General features: G+C 32.3%; 4 protein-coding genes across 7 annotated transcripts; 1 reads left to right on the top strand and 3 right to left on the bottom strand.

Moving 5' to 3' along the window:
- Nucleotides 1-546: 546 nt before the first annotated feature.
- LOC117229486 (uncharacterized) lies at nucleotides 547-10,540 on the bottom strand. 4 transcript variants are annotated; one of them, XM_033485990.2, is made up of 11 exons: nucleotides 9,904-10,540; nucleotides 5,857-9,507; nucleotides 5,040-5,452; nucleotides 4,931-4,957; nucleotides 4,664-4,801; nucleotides 4,472-4,593; nucleotides 4,268-4,392; nucleotides 3,886-4,169; nucleotides 3,617-3,799; nucleotides 3,330-3,446; nucleotides 547-3,269 (listed from the first exon to the last, which is right to left on the bottom strand). In XM_033485990.2, the coding sequence occupies exons 2-11, from the start codon at nucleotides 9,260-9,262 to the stop codon at nucleotides 3,195-3,197; spliced, it is 4,890 nt and encodes a 1,629-aa protein (XP_033341881.2). In that variant the 5' UTR covers nucleotides 9,263-9,507; nucleotides 9,904-10,540; the 3' UTR covers nucleotides 547-3,194. The 4 variants fall into 4 exon arrangements, with proteins under 4 accessions (XP_033341881.2, XP_033341882.2, XP_033341879.2 ...); XM_033485991.2 differs by having other exon boundaries at nucleotides 547-3,446; nucleotides 5,857-8,177; nucleotides 8,265-9,507; XM_033485988.2 differs by having other exon boundaries at nucleotides 547-3,446; nucleotides 9,904-10,026; nucleotides 10,107-10,540.
- A 332-nt stretch (nucleotides 10,541-10,872) lies between these two features.
- Tfb1 (transcription factor B1) lies at nucleotides 10,873-15,651 on the bottom strand. The gene is made up of 8 exons (XM_033485943.2): nucleotides 15,228-15,651; nucleotides 14,226-14,428; nucleotides 13,745-13,946; nucleotides 13,519-13,675; nucleotides 12,903-13,445; nucleotides 12,484-12,811; nucleotides 12,223-12,398; nucleotides 10,873-12,149 (listed from the first exon to the last, which is right to left on the bottom strand). The coding sequence occupies exons 2-8, from the start codon at nucleotides 14,377-14,379 to the stop codon at nucleotides 12,027-12,029; spliced, it is 1,683 nt and encodes a 560-aa protein (XP_033341834.1). The 5' UTR covers nucleotides 14,380-14,428; nucleotides 15,228-15,651; the 3' UTR covers nucleotides 10,873-12,026.
- A 314-nt stretch (nucleotides 15,652-15,965) lies between these two features.
- Nucleotides 15,966-17,147, top strand: LOC117229627 (uncharacterized). The gene is made up of 5 exons (XM_076519471.1): nucleotides 15,966-15,972; nucleotides 16,153-16,328; nucleotides 16,417-16,610; nucleotides 16,681-16,930; nucleotides 17,019-17,147. Exons 1-5 carry the CDS (start codon nucleotides 15,966-15,968, stop codon nucleotides 17,145-17,147), a joined length of 756 nt encoding a protein of 251 aa, XP_076375586.1.
- Nucleotides 16,349-24,281, bottom strand: LOC117229628 (uncharacterized). Its single transcript, XM_076520131.1, has 12 exons — nucleotides 23,884-24,281; nucleotides 22,820-23,691; nucleotides 22,656-22,757; nucleotides 22,442-22,579; nucleotides 22,065-22,340; nucleotides 21,726-21,991; nucleotides 21,503-21,652; nucleotides 21,248-21,433; nucleotides 20,231-21,172; nucleotides 19,976-20,167; nucleotides 19,630-19,898; nucleotides 16,349-19,541 (listed from the first exon to the last, which is right to left on the bottom strand). Exons 1-12 carry the CDS (start codon nucleotides 24,048-24,050, stop codon nucleotides 18,104-18,106), a joined length of 4,998 nt encoding a protein of 1,665 aa, XP_076376246.1. The 5' UTR covers nucleotides 24,051-24,281; the 3' UTR covers nucleotides 16,349-18,103.
- Between the last annotated feature and the right edge of the window lie 922 nt (nucleotides 24,282-25,203).

Genomic DNA, 25,203 nt, shown 5'->3' with positions numbered 1-25,203 from the left:
CGATTCAATATTTAATTGACGTATGTGTAACAATAAAAAACACAAATATCAAATAAATTATAATAACTAATTGTTTAATTAACGATTAATATTTATTATCAATAATTAAAGACTATTTTTGTCAATTCTAATTTATTTTATTAATACTTTCCAAGCGTAAATTTCAATTAGTAGATCATATTAAACATTATAATCAATTAATGCCTAACTCTGAATTAAATAATATTACAGAATTTGATAACTTTTGAATATCATTATGTATATTATTTTATAGTGAAGCATTATAAAATGTATCTTCTGTTAACAATAATTACTCACAAGAGTAATAATCATACTTCTTACATCTTCCTCCTCATTTAAAAAGTAAGCAAATTTATCAGACTGTCAGGTTCTACACATAATTAAATGGGTGATACAATCGTGTATAATTTTCGAATTTTATTTAAAAAGATTCATAAAAACATAAATTATGTGATTAATTTTCGACTATATTTTAATAGTATCCGTTTGCAATCTTATCATTTTGAAAAAATAGAAAATGTACAATTAAAGAAATTAAAATATGCTTTTATTATTAAAGGAAGTACAACCATTGTCAATTATTTCAACTTTGACAATAACTGTTTTAGCAAGCAAGTGCTATATATGTATGATTTATGTATGTATGTATAACATTTTGAATTTTCCTCAGGGCTGTTGTTCTCTTAGTATTGGATGAAACAAATAACTGAGAAAATAATAATGACCTATAAACGCAGACTATTTAAATAAAAATGGTAGTTACAGACTTGTTTTATACTTTAAGAAATTCATGAAATTTAAAATAGAATAAAATAAAAGCATGATTAATTTTTGTTAAAGTTATTGTTCCATTATATTTTACACATTTACGTATATCGTAAGTGTATAAAATTCGCAAATTAATAACAATCTAAAGAAAGGATGTGGAATACAAATTGATACATGTAATATAATACATTAAGCACTTGCACACAACGCGCGCATACCACACGCACGCGCGCGTGCACACACACACATACACATATATGCACACACGCATACACACGCGCGCGCGCACACATGCACATTGGATACGAAATACTGCATGGCACGTTCTTAGAAAAACTTTTTTTGAAATTACATACTTTCCTTTATTATTACTGCGTTAGTGTCCAAATGCCCGCATTGTTAGGTTTCAAGTTTCTCCAATAATTTATTATACAACTTGGTTAATCCGACAGTGATCACTAATACAATAGTTTCCGATTCTTTCTAACATATGAAAGATGAATGACGCTGTTACGGTTTTGTCGTAGCGGTCACTTGTCGTTCCTAATATATTTTTACAATTTACAAATATAATTTGATATATCGTCTTCGAAAAATACATTCGCGCCACACACGCATATCACCACTCTCGTGTTTAGAGAATATCTTTTTCTTAACGAATCTAAAACAGATCAAAAACTTAAACGATTTTAAGACGTAAACAATGATAGTGACAGTTATGATAAAGATACTAATAGCTGTAACATAATAATATTAATATGTATAATATAAAGTATACTCTATGTATAATGTACACGAAATTTTATCATTATGTATTTCGTAATTATTAAATGGAAAGTATCTGTAGAAACGATTTTATTTATAAAATATATTCATACTTCAGGTGTATCGAATTTTATGAAATTATGCTGTTCACGATATAGCCATTGTAAATAACGTATAGAAATTATTTTAATTTTAATGAACAGACTTTAACCACTTTGAAATGAAAACAATATATTCCTAACTTAATCAGACCAAGTATCTTCACATACGAATCGAGTATCAGTACCCGATGAGAATTGAATAATACAGCAATCGTTAAAATATGTACTTCTCGATAGATATAGAGAAACTTGGATAATGACGTTACTAAAATTTCTATGAAAATAGATACAATTCTCAATGCATCATTAGTCATTATTACTCGCAAAAATAAACAATAAAAAACAATATGAATATTTTATTCGCATTTTGTAAAATGAGTAGCGTTTATTTGTTAAAAGTAATTTTAGCATGGAAGAATTCGGAGACTAGTTAGTACGTGAACTATTAATATATTGCAATGCACTAAATCATGAAGATTACACGATGAAATATGATGAACTGAAGGTACATAGAAAAAAATATTCCTAATCTTATTAAAAGTACCTTTATATGTATGTATATGTACAAATGTTCTACAAGATATCTACTGTTTTTCTTAATAAGAGAATATTTTCAAAATATTTCATTTACTATAAAACATTTTATTAAAAGAATGCTACCTTGGAACACCTCTTGATGTTTTTAACGTATTTTATACGTGTAGATTTTATACCTGCATGATCTATTTATATACAAATTAACGCGAACATAACTACCGTTCATATATTTATCAAATCATTAAAAAAGATAAACGTAAATTAGTTTATATATGTGTATATATATATATGTATATATATACATATATAATGTATGTATACATATGTATATATACATAAAATGTATATATACATAAAATGCACAATGAATTTGTAAATTACATTTAGAGGAACGAACAGCGTAACAATTTCTGTTTTCTTTCACAGAGAATGGACCTTCGTGGTTTTGAAGAGTGTGACGTACATAAATACATTAGAGAAGGTCACGACGTTCAAAACGTCATATCACTTTGCATTCTTTATCCTAATCATTTGTCTTTCGTAGTTTATCAGATTATTACACATCAGACCTTGATCTTAATATAAGTTTATCATGATACAAATTCTAATACTAAAGGTCTATATTCACACAAATATTCAGTAAATCTATTATTATGCAACTACAATGGCAAAGTTAGGGCTGTCTTCTAATTCTTACGAAGGGATGAATATATTACACGTGTCCGATGTTTATGCGCAAATATTTTCTTACTTACCTCGCTGTTATCTACTTCTTATCCACATAATCATAGTTTCTTGATTACATATTATTTAATTTCACCATTCGTCACAGCATGTAGTATTAACTTGATTTAAACATTTACCATCCTCAAAATACATCATTCAATCGTTTGGTCTCGAAACTGTCATTAATTTTATATTCATAAATTCAATTTATCGCTAATCTCCTAACGATCTTGTGACATCAAATATTAAACAAAACTGATGATTATCATAGCACCACTAAGATGGTATATTGTTTAGTTGCACCTCGCAAGACACTGTCTCAGAATTGTCTTCAACTTTCTGTGTAGGCACCTGTGAATCAAAGGTCTCAACAGTCATTTCAGTTGTATGTGGTTTTAAAACATTTTCAACCTTTCCTTCCAAACTGTTCACCGAAGAAGATGAAGTAGACTTTGTGTTCGACTTTGATTTAGTTTGTTGTTCCAAATTATCTATTTCCGCCCAGATAGTTCTAACTTCCTTGAATAGCTAAAAAATGTAATATATTTTTTATACTTATCTATAACTTGTATACGGGGTATTCCACAATCATGTTTCCCCTAACATCTTTTCTTATTATCAATCATGGCATATACAAATTAGGTGAGACACTTCATATTTATAACGTAACTTATTTAAAGAATACATTTATACTTTACCTGATTAAGCCATGTTTCATCCGCTAATAATTCGTTTAATATAATTGTAGTGTCCTTATTAGGGTCTGCTACTCTTTTATCCGCAACTCTTCTCGCACACTCCAAAAACATCAAATACTTCTGATGCGCTACTTTATTGTACAAAGCTACCTTCGCTTGACATACACGACACAGTAAAAAATCCTGGCAATCGTACAGTAAATTGAATAATGGAGATAGACTATAGAATAGTAAGTATAATTAAACGGATAAGAAGTTGCAAACAATACTTTTTCTTGAGGTATGCTTGGATCAGGCGGTGAACCTTCCAATGTAGTGGCATTGTATGGTTGACCATACAGTAAAACTCTGGCGTGAATTTTCGAACATTGGCAACCAGCGCACGATTTTCCTTTGTACTCCGTGGATGGTAAATCTTTAAGGACATTAAGACATGGCCAAGTTGATATTGCGTTCACAACATTTAAACGCCATTTCGTTGTTGACAGTAGACTACGTTTTCTCTCTTCTGTTATTTCGTCGACAGTCTTAACGTTCGACAAGAAATAATCATCTGTTCAAAATAAAAGAACCCGACGTTTTGTCATTATATGAAATTACATACACGCGTGTGTATGCGCGCGCGCACAAATTAGTTCCAAAATTACATACCTTGTTCTTGAAATATTTCTGTAAGGAAATTCGAATCCAAAGCTTGCGAGATCAATGTTTGTATATACACCTCGAAATTATCCTGATATTTTTCGGTTTCTTTCATATATTTATCGATACCTTCGCTGAAAAAAGGAAAATAAATGTAAGTATTTCAAATGTTCAGAATTACAAATATAATAAAATTCTTACAATGCGACTCACATATCGTCAATGATCATTTCATTCCTCAAAAATTCTACCACAGTTTCCGTTTTGCCTTGCTGCCAAAATTTTACCGGAACTTGTTGATATATGTGGCGATTTTGTGGCGCCCAACCCGAATACTAAAAAAATAGTAATATTTTAACATATGTATGTAAAAACATTGAGGAAAAAAACTTTACTTTTTATTACCGTGGATATGTTTCTGTACAATGTTTTTCCATTCGACTTGAATGGTTCATATTTTTGAAGTAATGTTTTACCATCTATTCTCCAAAGCGCTGGATATTCCTCACTCAAATCTGCTTTTATCACAACAAATTCTCCAGACTAGAAAAACGTGTAGGTTCGTAATCATACCACGAATAAATTTTGTTTCATGGGAGTGAAAAATAATATAGAAAATCATAAACGAAAAATTTCATTAAAATATGTAATAAATATGAAAAATGATTTTACCACATCTTCTGAATTGTCCGCAGAGCGCTGCATGCAACGCATAAACATTTATATATTTTCATATACACATGTATATTAATAATATAATTTAGGAAATTAAATGGCGTACCTTGAACGGTGAAATGTCAATATCTTCATCACTGATAGACGTCAACAGCTTCTCGTCTATTTTGCAAGACAATTTCCCACTAGCGCTGGAAATTTTCGATTGCGACTCGTGTTTCTTTCTAGTTTTGATTTTCGAACCGACACTGTCACTTGAACAGTGATCACCTTCTTCTCTGACTTTTCTACTTTTTTTCGTGATAACAGGTCTGCCACGCTTCTTCTTCTTCTCTTCTTCATCCCCAACTAATTTCACAGCTGGCGTCCAGGCAGGATCAGAATCAGAGTCACCTTGCTCTTCGTCATTATCAAAGTAATCTATACCCTGTTGCCGATCTAGAAATTGTTTTACCGTAGTTTTCTCTTTTGCCTTTCTTCTCGATGTTTCTCGTCTTGGAGGTAGAAGTAACGGGTCCACTATAACAAAGAAACACTCGGTTGCAAAAAAGACACTATAACAGGGTTTAACTCTTTATAGGTTGGTGATCACTTGTATATACCACTGCTCAATAAGGAGATTTTTCTATTAGATTTGATAACGCTTGTGGTTAATAGTGGTAGGCGATATTAATACTTTATCTACTGGCTGTTATTTTAGTCTTTCATGAATGTTTTGATAGCTACAGTAGTTTTATTCTGCTATGAAAACCAAAAAGCTATCTCGAGTAATGTAATGTATGAATTTCTCTCGAAATTAATATGAATACATAGTGAAAAATGATCCATCTCCTCCTTGATACAGCATAGATATTACAAAGCCTATCATTACAGTACAGTCCTATAAAGAGTTATTTATGAAAAAAAAGTGATTTGTGTATTACCTTCTTCATGTTTTTTCGATGTTTTACCAACTGACGAATGAGATACAGTTTCCAGCACAGATGATGCTGCGGCAGCTCTTCTTTTTCTGTCCGTTGGGCCTCCGGGTTTAATTGGTCTCCCCTTTTTTGATTTACCTTCCGCTTTATTAGCAGTTGGTGTCTCCGCTGTATTCGCATTTGTTACTTTTTTCTCCGATTTCTTCGGCGGAAACAGGAAATCGTCATCACTAGTAAAACCATCATCGCTAGAGTCAAAATTCTGCTTTTTCCGCTCTTTCGGCAAAGGAAAATACCGAGGATCGTTGGCATAATCGATTACCGGCGACTCTTTAGGTGGCGGCGGTGGTTTTTCCACTTGCGGTTTCACCGCCTCACCATTCATAGTATTTTCTGTTGATTTGGTGGTATCTACAGGGACATAAGGTTTCGACCTGCTCCACGTTGCTTTTCTACCACCTCGAACTGTGGGCGGAGGCGACGGTTCTCTTTCACCTTGCAAGAACTTCAAGTAACTAGTCATGAATCCCGAATTGGGATCCTTGTTGGGTCGTTTGAAATCTTTATTCAATGCACTACTTGTTTCGAGCGATTGTTGGTTTTGTTGTAAAAAACCTAATTCTTCTTCAATGTTAGGAACAATTACTTTAGGCTGATCGTCTCTAACTTCTTGGCTATAATTAGTATTTTGATTTACTGTGTTCTCACCGAAACCGATCGGTGTGATTTCAACGGAAGATTGAAAGTCGTGCGAGTGATGATGACTCGGAGGAATATGAAAAGCAGGAAAATATGGAATTGGCGGCGGCGCGTGATGATGAGAAACCATCAGAGACTGATGCTGATGCGCCGGTGTACCAACAAAATTACTAGAGTGGTGTAAGGTTGATTGCGAACTGAAAGCACCTGATGTGCCAGGAAACATTTTCGCGGGTGGCGGTGGTAAATTCCATCTTTCAAAATCGAAATAGCCATTTTGTTGCTGTTGATTTGTATTATGGTGAGCAGGTGGAGGTATTCTATTTAAATATTCTGTCACCGTTGCCGTACCACTAATTTCGTTCAAAGAAGAACTGTGTCCACACTTTTCTAAATTCTTTCTCTTTTTACTTACACTATCCAGCTTGCGACGTTCTTCCGTTTGTTTCTGTTGTTGTTCAGCTGGAGCAACAGAAACGGCGGTAGTCTGTTGTTGTAATTGACACGAGCTTTGTTGTAAAGTTTGTAAATTTTTCACTATACTCATAGGATCTCCTCTGCAGCTACTTAAATCCTGCAAAGTCACTTGATTCGATTCAAAATACGTTTGTTGTCTATCGGAAACATTTATCACGCGTTGCACTTGTTGCTGAACTGGCAAAGTTTGAGCATTTATTTCAGCATTTCCACCGGCATATAAAGCAACAGAAAATTTCCTATTTCCCACTGGGTGACGATTCTCGTTTTCCCAACATACTTGTTTTTGCGTCTGTGTTTGTGTTTGCGAGAAATCTTGTTGTTGTCTGTCATAATTTTTATTATCCGTATTGTACGTCGTTTTAGTTTCAGCAGTACCTAAGGCGCGTGTGATCACCGATGAATAAACAACTTGTCCCTGCGAAGCAGGTCGTGGCACAGTAACATCCAATGGCGACAGTGGTGTAACTTGTTGTACAGAACTTTTGTAGGCTGGTCCACTTGTGCACTGATTTCCATTATTTTCTGTGTGTTGTTGCAAAGGAGAAGGAGATGACATCGCAGTCATTGGACTATTGTACATAGGGTAAGCAGGGCTTGGTACATGTCCCAAAGGACTTGCCTGCGAATGAGCTTGCAACGGACTTGGTCTTCGTGGTACCACAACGCTACAGTCAGGTCCATTCTGGGCAGAATTATTAGGTGGGTATGTAGAGTCAGTTGAACCTGCAGTCTTTGGTCTGCCCGAATGATGATATTCAGAATCAGATCCTGTCAGATAATGTCTATACGATGTTTGCTGCTGCTGCTGACTCAAAACATGAAACTGTGGTTGCTGCTGCTGCTGTTGTGGTTGTTGAGAATGGGTTTGCAAATTGTTATTCGATTGTTGTTGTTGAGTTCTTTGATTATTAATTTTCCCACTAGCACTCGAACAATTTGTGTTATTACCAGCTGTATAGTTTAAGCTCCGTGACTCCATAATAGAAAAACTAATTGGCGACGATTGTGTGCTATCTTGCGACGTTTGTTCATTTCGCCTGTGTTCACTGTGAGCATTCAATTCTGGATATATCTTTGTCTGAGCTTTCGTTTGAATGCTTTGTTGAGATACAGTAGTTATCTTGTTCGGTGGTGAAGGGAAGTTACTGTTTCGAGTAGAAGGTTTATCTTGAACTTGGATTGGTACAGATCTGACAGATGTATTCAAAAATATAGTTGTAGATGCAACTGACCTGGCAGGTGGCTGTGGAATTCTATACTCTTTTCCAGTTGTGTTGTTTGGAGCAGAAACAATGCAAGATTGTTGATGCTGAAGAGAAGGTTGCACCTTTCCATTGGATGTCTGATTTCCATTAGTTGTAGAGTAATTATTTGATAATGTTTCAGAGCTAAAAGTTGTAGGTACTTGTTGGAAAAATGCTTGATTACTGCTCGTTTGTGATGTAGGAACCACCGATTTAACATTTACTGTTGGCGATTGAGCTCTAACATTTATAGCTTTTTTACTATCTGAGTAACTGGTTGACTTGAACTCTGCAGTAGAGACAGAAGGAGAAGGCAGCTGAGAATTGATATTATTGATAGGTTGACTGGTAGAAAAATGAGAATTAAACGTGTTTTCGTAAACACCAGCAGCAGGTTTTGTTGCAGATGATGGGCCTGGAGACGATGGAACAACACTTTCGTGTGGTAAGATCCCAAAAGGACTAGGTAATTGCGCATTGTTTTGATGAGACCAGGCTAGCGCAGATGTCGGTGATGTAGCTGCTGTACCCTGATGCTCGAAGAATGTTGGTTGATGCGCCGAGCTATAATTCTCCCTCAATATAGGAATCTCAGATTCACTTGTGGTATTTTGTTTTGTTACCGATACTGCTTGAGCTTGCGCCTGAGCTTGAGCAAGAGCTTGCCTATGCTGCGTAACATAATGAGCCTGTTTCGGATTAGGATGGTGAAACAGAGGTGAAAAGACATCATATCCCACAGGGGGTGGAGATAAAAATCCCCCTGGGTTGAAGGGAGAAGGCTGACCCGCCAGAGTTGCTGTTGTATGCGCTGCTTGCAAGATTAATTGCGACGTGGTTGATGGAACTGCCTGACTAGCAGCTGTTGCTAAGTGATGAGATACAAAATCGCTGCTTGTGCTCGAGGTTGTTGACTGAAACGTATTGGTTGCACTACTTGCCGTAAGACGATTATATGATGTGTACCATGGACCAACGGGATCCATTACCCAAACTTGGCACGGTAGTGCCTAGCCTGCTTGGTCCACGTACAGCAGACTTTCTTCTATGTAAATGTTACTCATATATTCTATAATATTCATAACATAACTTTTTGTTATAACTTTTGTATATCCAGTCCTGGTGTTATGTAAAAAAAAGTATACCAAAAACTATTTCACTGTATATAAAGACTATAAATTTTCATCCAATATGGGCTGACAATATGATACAATGGTTTCTCCATTTTATTCTGGAAAAAACAAAATGTTCTTGTGTATAATTTCAAAAAAAATTCTCAAATAATTTTGCAAATGATTTAACTTTACATGCATATATGTATAATTAAGTGATTCTATTGTAAATACACAATAGATCTATTTATATAAGCAGTATCAACAATATTGGGTATCTTAATAATACTGGTTCAACATGAAAAATATAAACGCGTTCAAAGGTATTATTTATCGCATAAAATGTCAAACAGTGTATCATGATAATAGTACATGCTAACTTTTTATCTTGTTGATGTGCTATTTTTCATTAACCAATGTTACTATTACAAGTGTTCAATAGTGAATACATTGAATGAAACAACTATGAAAATTGGTCAGTCATAAGACTTCGTAAAAAACAAGAAGACACTTACGTTTTTATAATATCCTTCCGGCACCAAAACAATAGAATGTATGCTACCAGAGGTAGCAAAAGAATCAGTGTTGTTCGATGTTTTATACGAATCGTGCTGCTCAGAAAGTGTAGAAATAGAGGTCTATAGAAAAAGAAACAAATAACAAATGTGCGTCGGTTTTTAAGAATCGAAGAGAACCTAGTGTAGCGTCTTTTCATGACCTATTATGATAGGGTCCTTAGATGTTTCGTCCGTGCATATTGGTCTTTGTCGTAGATGATTTAATCGCTGCATTCCCTGCCAGCGATAATTACTAAACCGATAATTTCACGTTCGTCGATATATCGCCATATGTCTTGAATACTGATTACATTTGCCGGTGTACAAAAAGATATAACGTCTCATCGAATAACACAATAAATATGGCTACACAAACTTGGCCAACGCACGACACACGATCGGCTGGCACTGTGATTATGCTCACATGATTTGAACATCCAAAGAAAAGTGTACATTCCTGGTACACCCTAGACCCGGTACTTACGCACACACCGCGCTTAGTTACCGTCACACGGGCTCATTTATCGCGGGGAATTGAACGATATTACCCCGCAGTGCCCATTATAGGCCGCCATTTTGAATCGAATCAACAATGAACCGCGCCATCTATCAAATCAGAATCTTCAAAAGATAACCCCTAGAGCGGGATTTTTCAAGAAAATTATCATTTGTTACTATCTTTCATTAAAACTTTTCTTTTATTTCTACCATATTCTCCTATCATTGCACTATCGATGTATTATCATTTTTTAATATTTCTTACGTAAAATCACAATGTATACATGTACAATGAAACACATCAGAGGACAATGTAGAAAGGATGTGTTACGTTATATGATCACAAGTGTGTAAATGCACCTGTTGATTGCGAAATTAATTTTTTGAAAATACTTTCGATATAGGACATAAACAAAAATAAACTATCGATTATGAAAATGTTATTATATTTCTTTCTAATACAAAGAAAATTGATTGAAATTGATTAAAGTGTTATTAATTAAGATTGGTATGCGCATGATAACATTTACTATAATGGTAATGTGTAAAGAATATATTTATTATAACTATAATAATCATAATAATAATAATAATAGCATAACTCGCGAATATGATCGTTTCGGTTACTGGATGAAATAGGTATCACCCCTTCGATAACTGCCAAATTATTGCTACTGTAGAGAAAGTGAGCAGGCAGTTTTTGAAATTACATGTTGCAAGTTGCCTTACCTGTTACTATAAAAAAAAAATAGGATTCAACAATTAAGACACTTAGTTGTGTATATCGCAGATACCTTGAAAAGTATACTGATGCCACTGTGTACTAGCATGAAAAATTCGCGATGCAAAATTTGTGACACTAGACATTGTTTCCTTGAACATTACACAAATATACATTGACCTCTTTTCTTATGTTCTTACAAGTGAAATATTATACTGTACAATGTTCTAATATTATAGCTAGAAGTGTAGTGCATATAAAGAATCTGAAATACAATTAAACATGGCGAATTCCAGAGAATTCTATTGAAAAGCAAAGTGATACAGTGGCAGTATCAGTATTTTGATATCATACAACACTTTTTAAATGTTTTCGTACATACATTTGTAACTGGTTGCATTTTAAACATTCTCCTCAATGCTAATTTTATTTTGTGTTCAATGAATTTTCTTTATAAATTTTAACTGAAGACATTTTTTTCAACACATCAACATGATATAACCAAGCATCAGAAAGTATCAGAAAATATGCAACATAATACATAACAACTTAGAACAAGTAAATAAATAATTTATACATTAAATTACGTAAGTATTCATGAAATATTTTCTTACAAATGGATCCGAGTAAATATACTAATGAGAATTCTCAAATAATAATAAACATAATTATGTAAGAATAAATAAACAATATCAGGCAGCACGATCAGGATGCACGATACGATTCTGCTTTGGTTTTTATGAAATATACCCATATTAATCCCTAATTACGGTAACATTACAAAATGCAATATACGTAGGATGGCCAATATTGCTCTGTTTTATTCACGCTGTTTTCATTTGTACGACAAATTATTTAACGGCTACCTCATTTGCATTTTACGTTGTTGCCAGACTGCAAATTTTCTATATGCTGTGTTCAATAATTGGTTTAAGTGACTCGTCAAGTGTTGACTGACAGCGGAAAAGTCACGCTGAACACGGTCCTATAAAAGATGTGATATTACACATGCGATACAAACTGATAAATTAATAACGTATACGTAACGAAAGACTTACTTCAAAAGGTTTAAGTTTAGCAGAATGAAATCTATGTAATGCTTCATGCATTCTAATTGCCTTTTCTTCAAGTTGTGGTGTAGTGGGTGGAAAACTACGCCAAAAATGCCTTAGAAGTTCACATATGCAGACATAAACGTTGCGTAACTCTTTTTCTAAATCCTTTGGTATTAATTCTGTGAATATAGAGAATTTTGTATCAATTTTTAACAAAATTTTGTAAATATTTGAATTTCCTGATTTTTCCAATAATTGACTTACGTCCAAGGCTTTCTTCCCTAAAGCCTTTCATCAGCAAACCACCTGGAGTTAATTCCCCTAAAGCTGAGACTGCTGCAGCTGGACTAACTAACGACGTTGCTAATTGCCGCGGTATACTATTTCCTGTCAACCATCCATTTGATTCCTTTTTCAATTGATTTATGGTCATAAAAAGCTCGTCGGACGTCGGTACCGTATTACCATATCCTGGTACAGGACCGTGTAAATATCTGTCTATGTGTGTCAAGTTCAATGGTGCACTACGATTTGTGTTTGTGTCACAATTACTATCAAGATCATCATACGTTAGTTTTTCTTGTATTCTGAGCTGTAAGCGTGAAATACTTTGTTGTTACCGCTAATAATTAGCAATGCACCGAACGATATTATAAAAAAAAACATGTAAATTACAAGTTTACCTTTTTCGTTTTTGGTTGTTCGTCCGATCGATTAGAAAGTGCAGATTTGCTCGCAGAAGGTGTTGATCCATTTAACTGTGGTTGAGTAGGTTGCATAGATTGTTTGGCAGTGCTGGCTTTTAAAACCATAATGCTATGTTGATTAAATCTTTTGATCATACTTTGATGAACAATGTTTCCTGAAATTTTATCGGACTTGTTTGGTCCGTTTCCATAATTTTCATCCAGAGTTTGATCTTCGAAAGAGGTAATGTCCACCAGAGGATCATCGATACCTGACTGAATATCTTTCTTGAGTTCTTGATCATCTATTTTGGCACATTCGGTAAAAAGATCTTTGGTCCCCGCATTGATACGATCTCGATGAAAATAATGCGATTGAAAGAACTTTGTCCAAAAATCGGATTCAGACATTTTATGAGGCACATTTTCTTGATGTTTTCGTTTTACTGCAGGATACGTCTTAAATATACATTCTATTACATCGACAGTTAAATTATACTTCAATCCATTGCAACCATCGGTTTGTGGTTTTATGTCAGCCTGAAAAAGTCGTAATTTTATGCTAACTGAATCAATTTCTGGTTGGTAATTGCTACCTAAATATAAATTTTACCAAAAAAGCACTATTGACACCAATTTCTTGACGTTGACTCTTTTTAGCTTGTGTATGTTCTGCAGCATGTTGTGACCAAAATTCTTCAGATGAAATAACTTGAGTAATCACTAAATCTCTATACAATTGTAATAGTACTGGATTTTCCTGGAGCATTCTAGTAAATCGTATTCCATTATCATTTGTAAATAAAACAAATTTTAAATTAAAATACCGAAAATATTACCTATTCTTCTCTTCTAATTCCTTATTCACTTTTCTTTTAAATTTTGGTAATAGTTGTTGAAGTAACTCTTTCACATCATCACGATCCTTTATTTGTGCTTCTTGTCCATTTCTATTTACAAAATGAAATGTAGATGAAGAACCATCATGTAATACAACTTGCAGTTGTATTTTTGACTTTCCTTCTGGTGATATTTTTTGCACTAAAAAAGAAAAGTATTAAAAGGCTATATTTTTTTAAATCTTTAATAAAGTAATAAACTTATATTGAAATTGGATCCAAAACATATGTATATATGTATGTATAGATGTTTATGCATGTGTGCAAGTTTTTTGATACATATGCAAACATTGTTTAAAATAGGTAAACAAAAAGAAAAAGAATTAACTAAAAAATGCAATGAATTTATAGCAATATGTCCTTTTTTCTGTAATATTTCTTTTATTAAACAATATCTCATTGATTACACGGATGATCTTACATTTAATATCTGCATACTTGTGACTAACAGACACAGTGTCTCTGTTATCGAGCATCCAAGCTATTCGTTCGTTCATAACATATAAAGTGCCATCTCCCTTTTTATAGCGAACTTGTCCTACTTGCATCAAAACATCTTCTGACGATGTAGTCATGGTGGATATATTGTACTAGATAATTCTTCTAAAAATAATAGGTACAACCCTAAAAAAGATATATCATAAAGTAAATACCTAATATTCTTCGGAAGAAAGTATATTTATGATTTTTTGTAATACTACCGGACTGGTTACACAGAATTATTTTAAATACATAAATAACATACATATAAAAAACAATAATCCGATACACAAAAATTACTATTCTTGTGCAATACTATAAAATTACTATAAGATAGCTGAGATTTAATAACGAAATTGATAATTAAAAAACACTTATATCTATTACAATAATCGAATATATTATTTAAAAGCCAGACATTTATATTTACAGGTAGTAAGAAGTAAAAATATGTAATAACAGAAGGTATTGCTCAAGAAAAACGTTACAAATGTAGAAAAAGTCATATCATAAAATTAAAAACTAAATTTATCATTAACTCTCAATTAAAGACGTTTTTGAATGATCAAAAAAATGGTAAAATTATACAATTTCGAGGAAAATATAGTACTGTATAGAAATTACGATTTGTCACTGTGTGTCCTTGAATATCAGATTACAACATAAAAATTTTCAGAAAACATATTCTTTGATTATATTCTGATAGTATAGGCTAGTATTGGAATCAATAAAATTCGACAAGCAGTACAATTTCGAAAAACGTAAATGAAATCTGAAGTCTACATTAGGAACCAAACATTCATATGATTTCGTTCATGACTCGCGTCTCAATTTATTAATTACAGTTATCGAGAAAAAGAAGACTTTTGGTATTGCTTAAGGCCTGGATCGTGCATTGTTTGATTTTACAAATGGAAAATTTGATTATAATAGATTCATTTACCGGTAACAAAGTGTGAAAAACCGTGGAACAATGCAGAAGCCCGTTGGGCGGCACGGCCATGTGCAGAAACACACATCAGTGGACGCATCGCGAAGCAAAGACGGCTGCGAACGGACCGTCGGTACGAACAGCACCATCGACCTGCCGAGACTACCGCACTCTGTTGTTCAACACAGCCTCCATTAACATTTCTCTTATTAAATGATTTTATTCTTTCTTCTGTCTTTTTCGTTCAAATTACATCGCTACAACATTCTATATTCTCTTACATACATCTGGAATTTCTATTGCAGATTCACATTGTAAAAAATAATCATTTCATATTCTAGAGTCGTTGATTTGACTAAAACAGCGCAAATTGTATTCTTACGATATACATAAAAGCATGCGTAGTTACAAGAGCGCTGAATAGTGTCAGATTTGAATTCAGCTACAGAGAACTTATTATAATTATAACCGTTTTTCATTACTCTGTAAAATATCAATTGCATAATTTTATCATTACAAAATGTCTCATTACTGAAATCAGTAAATCAATAAATTTTCATCCATATATGTATATGTATATAATTAACCAACAAAACATATGAATTGTGCTTTAGTGATTTTCAAATACAAACTTATATATTGTATGTGAACACAAGCTGTCACGTAAATTAATGCGTATTGTGAATTTGATATAAAAACTTTCAATAATTTTATTATATCAACAAAAATTTGTATTAAATTTAAGATCAAATGGAAGGTAGTGTGGCTATTAATTTCTTATATTTCTTATATATATTTAAGTGAGTTATAAAATAATTATTACGAGGTAAATTAATTTGTTTTGCTATTAATTTTTGTTGGTTTATTACTAGAATATAAACATTAATCAAATTAAATGATCATATTAGATTTAAAATGATTTTTTGTTTCGAAATAGAATTTACATATATAATAAAAAAAAAAGAACAGCAACAGATATGTTTTGGATCAGGATGTTTACGTGATACTTCCTTGAACAGTCCGTTTATGAAATATTACATACTAGAAAATCAACCAAGGATATCGCCAAATTCATACAATGTTTTAGAGTCATATAAAGCAATTAAGAACAAGGTATCAATAATTATAATTCATAGCATTGGTAATTGTAAGTATTTCAAAGTAAATGTTACATGGATTCAAATTATATATTACATTTCAGCCTTGCAATCGTAGTATTAGTAAAAAGGGATACAGTGGTATCGCCAGATTTGCAACGCAAGTGCTATATAGAGATGATTATCCATCGCCGTTCGATTACAGTATTTCTATGCTCCCTAAACAATCAAGTAAACTGAAGCACTCGTTTAAATATAAATGTAAAGAAGGGTCGTTCGCAGCAAATTCAGTTCCAGGGTAGAATAAAAAAAATGATGAAGGTAACTGTTCCAGTTATCCAAGATGAATTAATTCTTATATATAATAGTCCAGGAATGTATGTCAATACTATAGGAGAAGGTATTAGATTGGTGCATAGCTTTGGTGGTAGAGTAAAAATGGAATTTGGCGTGGATCTAAAATGTTGTACTGGAAATGCAGATATCTGCAAACAATGTGGCAAACGAATACTCGACGATTATTGGCATCTAAAAAATAAAATATTCCTATGTAGACTATGCATGGTTAAGTATGAAAATCAAAATAGACATAAAAAATCAAACTTAACATTATTTCGTGTAAGTCTGTAATTATTATAATGAATTATAATTGTTAGATACATATGTATTATATCTGTGTACATACTCATTTTATATAAAACTGTAGAAAATACGAGACTGTTCAGTTATACATCAACATGGCTCAACCACTGCAAAAACATGGTTGATGCATCCTAAACTGGTCACACAATGGATCCAAAGGGAAGCTTACCTCTCTACTTATTTAAAAGAATAAATACGATTAACGCTATCGTGTAACTCCTATTAATATCGAATTTACTCTATGAAAACACAGCAGCAAGGTATACAGAATCAAATAGTATATTTCTTTCCCTTATATTTAAATGCAATTATTTATTTACTAAAATGATTTTCTCATAATGATTTGATTCGTTTCAAATTCGATTAACATTTATACAATTTTTTTCAATACATGCTTATGCTTTAAATATAATATGTACACATATTGTATAAAAAAATAAAAATGTGAGCACGTAAGTAGTCATGTATTGCGCATTTGCTACAACACTAGCTAGATACACCAACTAATTTCGCAACGCGAAATTTGTTGTTTTTTACTTATTGCTACAAGTGATAGATGACAAAGGTTCATGAGAATTTATGGTGTACATTAATAACATATTGTATTATACCAATTTATCATTGTAATATGTATAATGATCTTATTAATTATAATGATTAAAAACAACCAAACTCTTTGTATAGAAAATCATGATTTAATCGATTACTATTATAGTAAACGAGTGACATGTGAGAATGTTTTTATATGTACATGTATAGATGTATTAAGTAAATAAGTGTTCAATCAATATTGGTAATATATAATATACGGCATCATTTGTACCGATATAATTGCGTACACATGATGATCAGTCTCCGTATAATACATATATGTCTTGTATATAAGGTGAATCAGTATGTCATCTATAATTTAAAGTAAGATCAAACGATAGGTGTTATCGATTCACTCTGTAATATTCAAGTATATTACTTTTAATGCTATGCACATAAATGCTTCATAGGCGACAAATGAGTAATAGTCTTCGACATTCAGTCATCAATTACACACATGAAATATTCGGTTCTACTTACTTTAAGAAGTGATTCCCTTAACAATCAAATAATATGCTTATTAATTGTAGTCATTGAAATAATCATTTCATTGAGCAATTAGTTACAACTGTTTGGTGATGAATCTTGATTATCGTCCGTTTGCTGTAAAATTGACTGTTTCGTGATATCTTCCATAGGATTTCCACCATCAGGAGCTTGTCTCGATAATATAAGATCCGATGCTTGAGAGGAAGTAGAGTAACTATGTTCGGTCGTTTCAAGGTCAATATGTTTCACCGAAGTCTGTTCAGGTGATATCGTCGTAGTCGACTCTGTACTATTGCTTATTAATAAGTCGTTGCAACTGACTTTATGAAGAACAGTTAAATTAGTATTATTATCAATGTTTTCTGACAAGCCAGACTGTACTGTTCTAAATAATTCAGCGTCTGCCGATGACGACACACCTCTCAAATTTTCTACGTTACCTAATTGATTACTTGTGGTAATCGCAACAAAATCTTTAGTGTAATGATTATCTAATTGTTCGATTGCATCTTCCTCTGGCGATGTATTCGAATAATACAAGTCTGGAACTAAATGTTGATACAAAAGTGGATCGAAAACATTGGAGTCCATGTGACGAATGTTCGAAGCAATCAGGTAAGTTGTTAATCCATCGCACTTTGATGCATCATTGTTTTCTTCAGAAGTTAACTCTTCACGGATTACTGTCGACATCTTGTTAATAATTTGTGATTGCGACGACACACATGTTTCGCACAAATGTGTAGTTTCATTAGTTGAACAATTTACTGTATCGCCTACAGAAGCTTCAATATCTTGTTCATTCGTATCGCCTGCATCTTTTAGTATTGCACAAGCATTGAATTCCTGAGTACAAGTATTCATATTATTATTCTGCATCAAGTTACTGTTGCTGTTTTGGATGGAATTGGTTAATAAATCGGTATTATTTATTATTGGTGCAATTAAAGACGAATGTGACTGTAGGGGAAACTGTAAAGATAGTTTATCGAGTAAATAATTTATATGTGTTTTTGTTCCTCGTTCTGGGTAATCTGAGGTATTCTTTCCCAATGTTCTAATATTTTGCATTACAAATTCTTCATTTCCATGTTGTACTTGACAATTCATTACATTCTGTTTGTCATAAGAATTTGCCACGTAAGAAGAACCGGACTTCATGTTCATATATCTCTTTGTTTCGTTAATATTAATAAAGGGTTCAGATGTGTAATCACGAATTTCACTTTCGCATGATGCAATTTGATTATCGCTCACCGGTATATCCATAATTTGTAATGATTTTTTATTCGGTTCAAGTATTTGTCTCACTCTGTTATTATCACTAGTTGCGTTTGCAACCAATGTTACTGCATTTGCACTTTTATAATCATTATTCTCTACATCGCTATTCGAGTCATTTAAATCAAATTCATTATCAATGTAATCCTCAAAAGCTGCGTTTGTTACGTCGCGCAACCGTAATTCTAAACGTTGTGTAATTTCATCTAATTCGGTAAGTTTTTTCCTATGAAAAAAAGCATACATTTTACAATGATACGTTACAAAACTAAAAACAATAGTATGAAGAGAAGAAAGAAAACAAGTTTCCTTACTTTAACGATAAAGATAAAAATGACATAGATGTGTCTTCAAGACCAACGTGCGATATGGAGTCAATTAATTGATTTTTAGTGTGTTCTGGTGTTTCTACTTGCACAAGAGTTGACACAGTATCATTTTTCATTGCATTGCTAGTATAAACATCAGGGGCATTCAATGGTAACCAATTGAATTGAGATGTATCGTACATTGGAATTCGTGTTGTACTCAGAGATGTTGATTTCTTGAACAATGATAAATTATCCAATGGTGCTATGGATACCTAAAATATGAACGTTAAAATACATTCAAATTACTAAACGAAGTAAACATATGCAAAGAATTAAATCTGAAGAATACTTTGATTTGTCCTTTGCATTCTCCAGAAAAATCCATTATGTGAAACCATCCGGATATTATTGGAAAACCAGAAATTAAAACTGAAACATCGACAGCAGAAAATCCAATAACAACATCTCTTTCTAAGTTTATTTCCGTGCTTGTATCCGAGTCTAAGATGCGCCAAACTTTTAAAATCAATCTCTTTTCAGCCTAAAAAAATACAGTTTCATAAAAAAAGTGTCAAATTCTGTAGACAATTTAATGATTACGTACACATAAAAGTAATTCTATGGGCAGTTTTACATCGCTTTTCCAGTTCCACTTAGGATTACAACTATGTGGGAAAACATTGGTAATCATGCAGGAATTTAAATGTTTCGATGGATCGCATTTATTAGCCTGAAAAGATACATATGTACTGGGATCAATGGTTTCATTAATCTTTTGTAGTTTTGGTAAATGTAATGCACATTCGATTTCAACGACGGCTCGAAACATTGTTTCATTACACTCAGAACCCATTGAGTCTTCTTCTTCTTCTCTGTGTATTATAGATTGTAAATCAAATACTTTACTGGTATAATCAGTGTTTGATTGTTGATCTATCTCTTCTTCATACTCGGCACCAACACCGACACTTCTGTACGTTTCTGTGGGTAAATGGTAATTCTGTCTAACGCTACTGCTATCGCTCTCGTGATAACCACTATGAAGGTTTAAGTCACTTATGCATATATGTTCTTTTGCATTTATAGGTATTTGTTTTTTTCCTTTTAAACTTATATCATTGTTCGAATCTGCTTTGTCAATATTTAAAACTTCTGTTAAACGGTCCACTAAATTATGTAAAATTAAATCTTCCGAATTCGTTTCTTCTTGCGATATTTTTCTTAATTTTAGTTCTTTAATAGTTGAAATGTCTGTTTGACATTCTTGAGTTTTTACATCTAAACTACACAGTTTTTTCTCTACTGGATCACTAACACAAACAGCGTGACGATTGCTTTGCGAAACTGTTTCTGGATGGTCTATGAATTTGGGCAAATTCTCAGAAGTGTTCAGTGCTTTGCAGGTATTTTGTAAACTTCTTGAAGTTTCTAATAATGCAATTTGTTCTGTAGTTCCAAGAGCTACCAATGCAAGTAATTGACCATGAGATTGACCTGTTATAGGATCAATAATTGGCACCCATTCGTCTACACTTACGACAGGATACTGAAATATTAAAATTAAAGAAATTTATAAATAGGTTAATAGAAAAACACATTTTCTAACATAAAAATTGTATACCTTGGACGACAACAAGTGTGGCAGTACATGCGGATCTCTATACGCAACATATAATGAATGAATAGGCAATTTTGTCAATCCTAATAAATTATCTATATTATTATTGTTTCTATAATAAATTTCAATGATTATATAATTATCTTTCATAAGATTTAATAAGTCAGCATCACAAATGACAGGTACTATCTGAAACATAACGAATACATTATTATAAAACTCATGGAGTTATAAAAATGAAGTAAATGGAACAATTACTTGAGAAAATCGGTAAAACGGATTTTTCGTACTGCTACAAATTCGACTTCTACTCTTATCCTTTGTCCAAAATGCTCTGCATATCAAATAAGTGTTTAATTCCGACAATTCTTTCCCTTCAGCAATATATATGAAGCCTCGAAGTTGATCCTACGGAATAATTGTTCTTTCAACAACGGTAATTTGATACAAAAAATATTTGTGTTGTAATTGTGTTTTATACTTTTTCATCGATATCATTTTTTCGATCTTTTAGAGTAATTTTTCCAGCATCGGAACTTTCTGTTTCATAGCGAGGTACATTAGTTGTAGCAAGTAAATTATTGATAGTAGTTATACGATTTACTTGTGTTGAAATCGATGGTACTTCACTATGTGTTTCCGATCGAATGTCTGTCGCATTTTTATTTCTCTTTTTACTCTTATCTTTACTTAATTGTTGCAACATTCTTAGACTAGGAATGTTTTCTTTAGAAGATATAATATCATCTAAGAAAGTGTAAAATATATAAAACATTTGAATCAAGGCAATTTTTCCTATAAAAATATGAATTTTACTTACCAATATACTGTTTCCCAAAATGAATAAAATCTGAACCTAATTCTGCAATTACACTTAATTCTCCAATTTTTATTCCTTTATTGAGAATAATTATACGCTGTGTACTACTCCAATTTTTAGTTTTTATAATATCATTTACGTGCATAGTACCAACACCTAATTCAATTATTGACTTTTTGTTAAAATGACGGACAAATATTTTAAACTTTACAAAATATTCTGTGTCCGATTTTAATTCTGATATTTCATAGATACCATCATGGTTAAAATAAATTTCTATAAACATATTAATACTATTAACACTATCATAATATTAATAATAAATACTTATACAAAATTTTTTTAAATAAATATGGCCTAAATAAATTAAAACATACCTTTCCCTGTTTGCTTTTTAGATAATATTCTTACAGAGTTGTTATTATTTGCTGATCTTTTCTTGGTTAATTTAATATGTTCAAAACTCATATCATACTGTACAAAATAAGTAGGATGTACGAAAGTATTGTCATGATCTGAAACAAGAATATTTCATATTGTAATTTCAACGTACAGATACATTTCAATAAATCTCTAATAAAATAAACATACGTGATAAAGAGGAAGATTTAACACGCCTATAACCAGCGGGAGTCTGGGTAAATGATTCCACAAAAATTCTAATACTATTTACTTGATCTAAGAGTAAAGTTTCTGAAATATAACATATTCTAATGTTAATCATACAGTCAAAAGATTTTAAACAAAATATGTACCTTTCGGTTTAATATGTATTTTTTCTGATGAAGAATTTGTTTGTGCAAAAGATGTACTGCATGGTGAAATTTTCTTCTTACTATGTTCGCATATGTCAAAATTATCAGATGTAAAATCTATCGAACTAGCAGTTGGGAAGCTTGATCCAACCACAGACAATACTTTATGCTCATTGGGAGAAGTTGTTTCTTTACCCGGATGGTATTTCCAAAATTTTATATTGTCATCAGTAGACACATGAGACTGTAAAGTACCGCTCAACGAATTATCGCTGAAATCAAAAACATCTTCACCATGTGATTCTCTTAATACCTCTCCTCTTAATCTTTGCGCTCTTGCAACAATTTGTGTAACAAGTTCATCCATTACTTCTTCGTTACCTCTTGCCGAAGTTTTTTGAAATTTTGTTCTCCTTGACTTTAAAATGGATTTATAAATTTCATCTTTGGCTTTCAATTTATTCTGTACATTATTACTTGTTACCTTTTCTGGATATTTAAAACTATTGGCAGTTACTAGCATAGTGTTATCAATACCATCCTCTTTGATGTACTTGTTTGGTTTTAAATGCATATTTGAAAATTTTGTTGCATATTCTAATTTCATGAAAACATGTATTTCTCCTATTTTACTTTCAGATTCATTTATTATTGGTACATATTTAACATAGGGCTTTAATTCAAAGACTTTTAATAAATCTGTGATTTTAGATGTTCCTATGACTATGTTATTTTCTTCAGAAACAATTGTTAATTCTATACACTCACAGTTTTCAACATATTCTTGAAATAAATTTATATTCGTACGAACAGCATAAACTTCTGTTATTTCATATGTTGATCTTATAATATTTTTTGCAACGTCCACTGGCCTGGAAAAAGAATGTACTTTATAAAGTCCACAGAGTCGTTTAATTTCATTGATATAAGGATAAAACAACTTAATTTATCTTATCAGTAATATAAAAGTCATATGGTATAAATTTGAATTTCTAAATATAAACTTAAGTAAATTTTAAACATTAAATGCGTAATCTCTTTAGAAGAACTCTAAAATACTTTACCTAAATTGAGCATTCCCAGTCTCACCCCACCAAGACGCAAATATTTTAATGTCTCCGAAACTTTTATGCGACCAAACGACTTCATCTATAACAAGTTTCAAATAACCGTGGATTTTCCCTTCAACTAACGGCGGTAAAGATTTCTGAGATTTTATCTCCGGATCCATTTATGTTTTCTGCACAAAGCATGATTGAATTTCTGTACTTGTTACACGTATTGATAATTTAGTTTAACATTATGTACTTAGAACAAGCTGATATGAGTCAGATTATTAAGTAACAATCTATGCAACAATCACCACTATTGAAATTGGAAGAAATAATTAACAATCACACTTTTATTCTGTCCGTTTTTCTGTAAGCTACTGATAACACAATCAATACATAGTTTATCCTCTGCAATTTAATTTCTAGCCACAACGACAAATACAAATGTGCTGCCACCTTTTAAAATATAATTCAAGCACATTGAAATGACACACGACGGTAAATTACATATGTATGTAGTTAAACGTGTTCCAACTGATTGGTTCGAAACTACAACATTCTTTTGTGAATTATGTAAGTAAAAACAATTTCTAATTTAGAAACTTATTGTATATTTACAAAATTTTTCAATAATTGATTGAGTATAAATAAGATAACAATTTTTTCCATTATTTGCATGTATTGTCTATTTGTACTTTGGACGTGCAGCATAAATGTACATACATACATATGCATGCGTATACATAGCTCTGAAGGACTGTGCAACCTGTTTGAGGGGGATGAAGTAAGCGCAAAAGCAGGGAGCATAATTTCGACCATACTGTAAGCAATTAGTGTTGCCATCTATTGTCAAGTTATAAAACTATACATTTGAATTTTAACGTGAACATAAATACATATTTTAATTTAGAATAACTATTTATTATCGTAGAAAAATGATACAACTACAAAACTCAAGCAAATACACTATGAAATGGCGGCGATAGCATTATGTATATATGTATGTAGTTGCAACGAAGCTGCAATCACAATTTAATAACAGATTACAGCGTTCCTTGATAGGATATATGGCGATATATAACTCTATATATTGATATATGGCCAACGTATTTGACTCCTGCCAACACATTCGCTTCCGCTCCGCGTCCCGCGTCATCAAAAAGTACAGTTTCATCTTTCAGATCCATGGTGTTATGTGTTATGACAGGGTAGGAACCGTTAACTGTATAGAGAAAAGTGGGGGCACTTTCTTGACTGCCATCTTTCTTGGCAGCAGGCTTGGACGATTTAAAATTCAATATGGCTGCCCATCCGCATGCGCATTTTGTGGAC

Source organism: Megalopta genalis, chromosome 3 (genome assembly GCF_051020955.1).
Source record: "Megalopta genalis isolate 19385.01 chromosome 3, iyMegGena1_principal, whole genome shotgun sequence".
NCBI classification, from domain to species: domain Eukaryota; kingdom Metazoa; phylum Arthropoda; class Insecta; order Hymenoptera; family Halictidae; genus Megalopta; species Megalopta genalis.
This window is presented reverse-complemented; position numbering and strand designations above follow the sequence as displayed.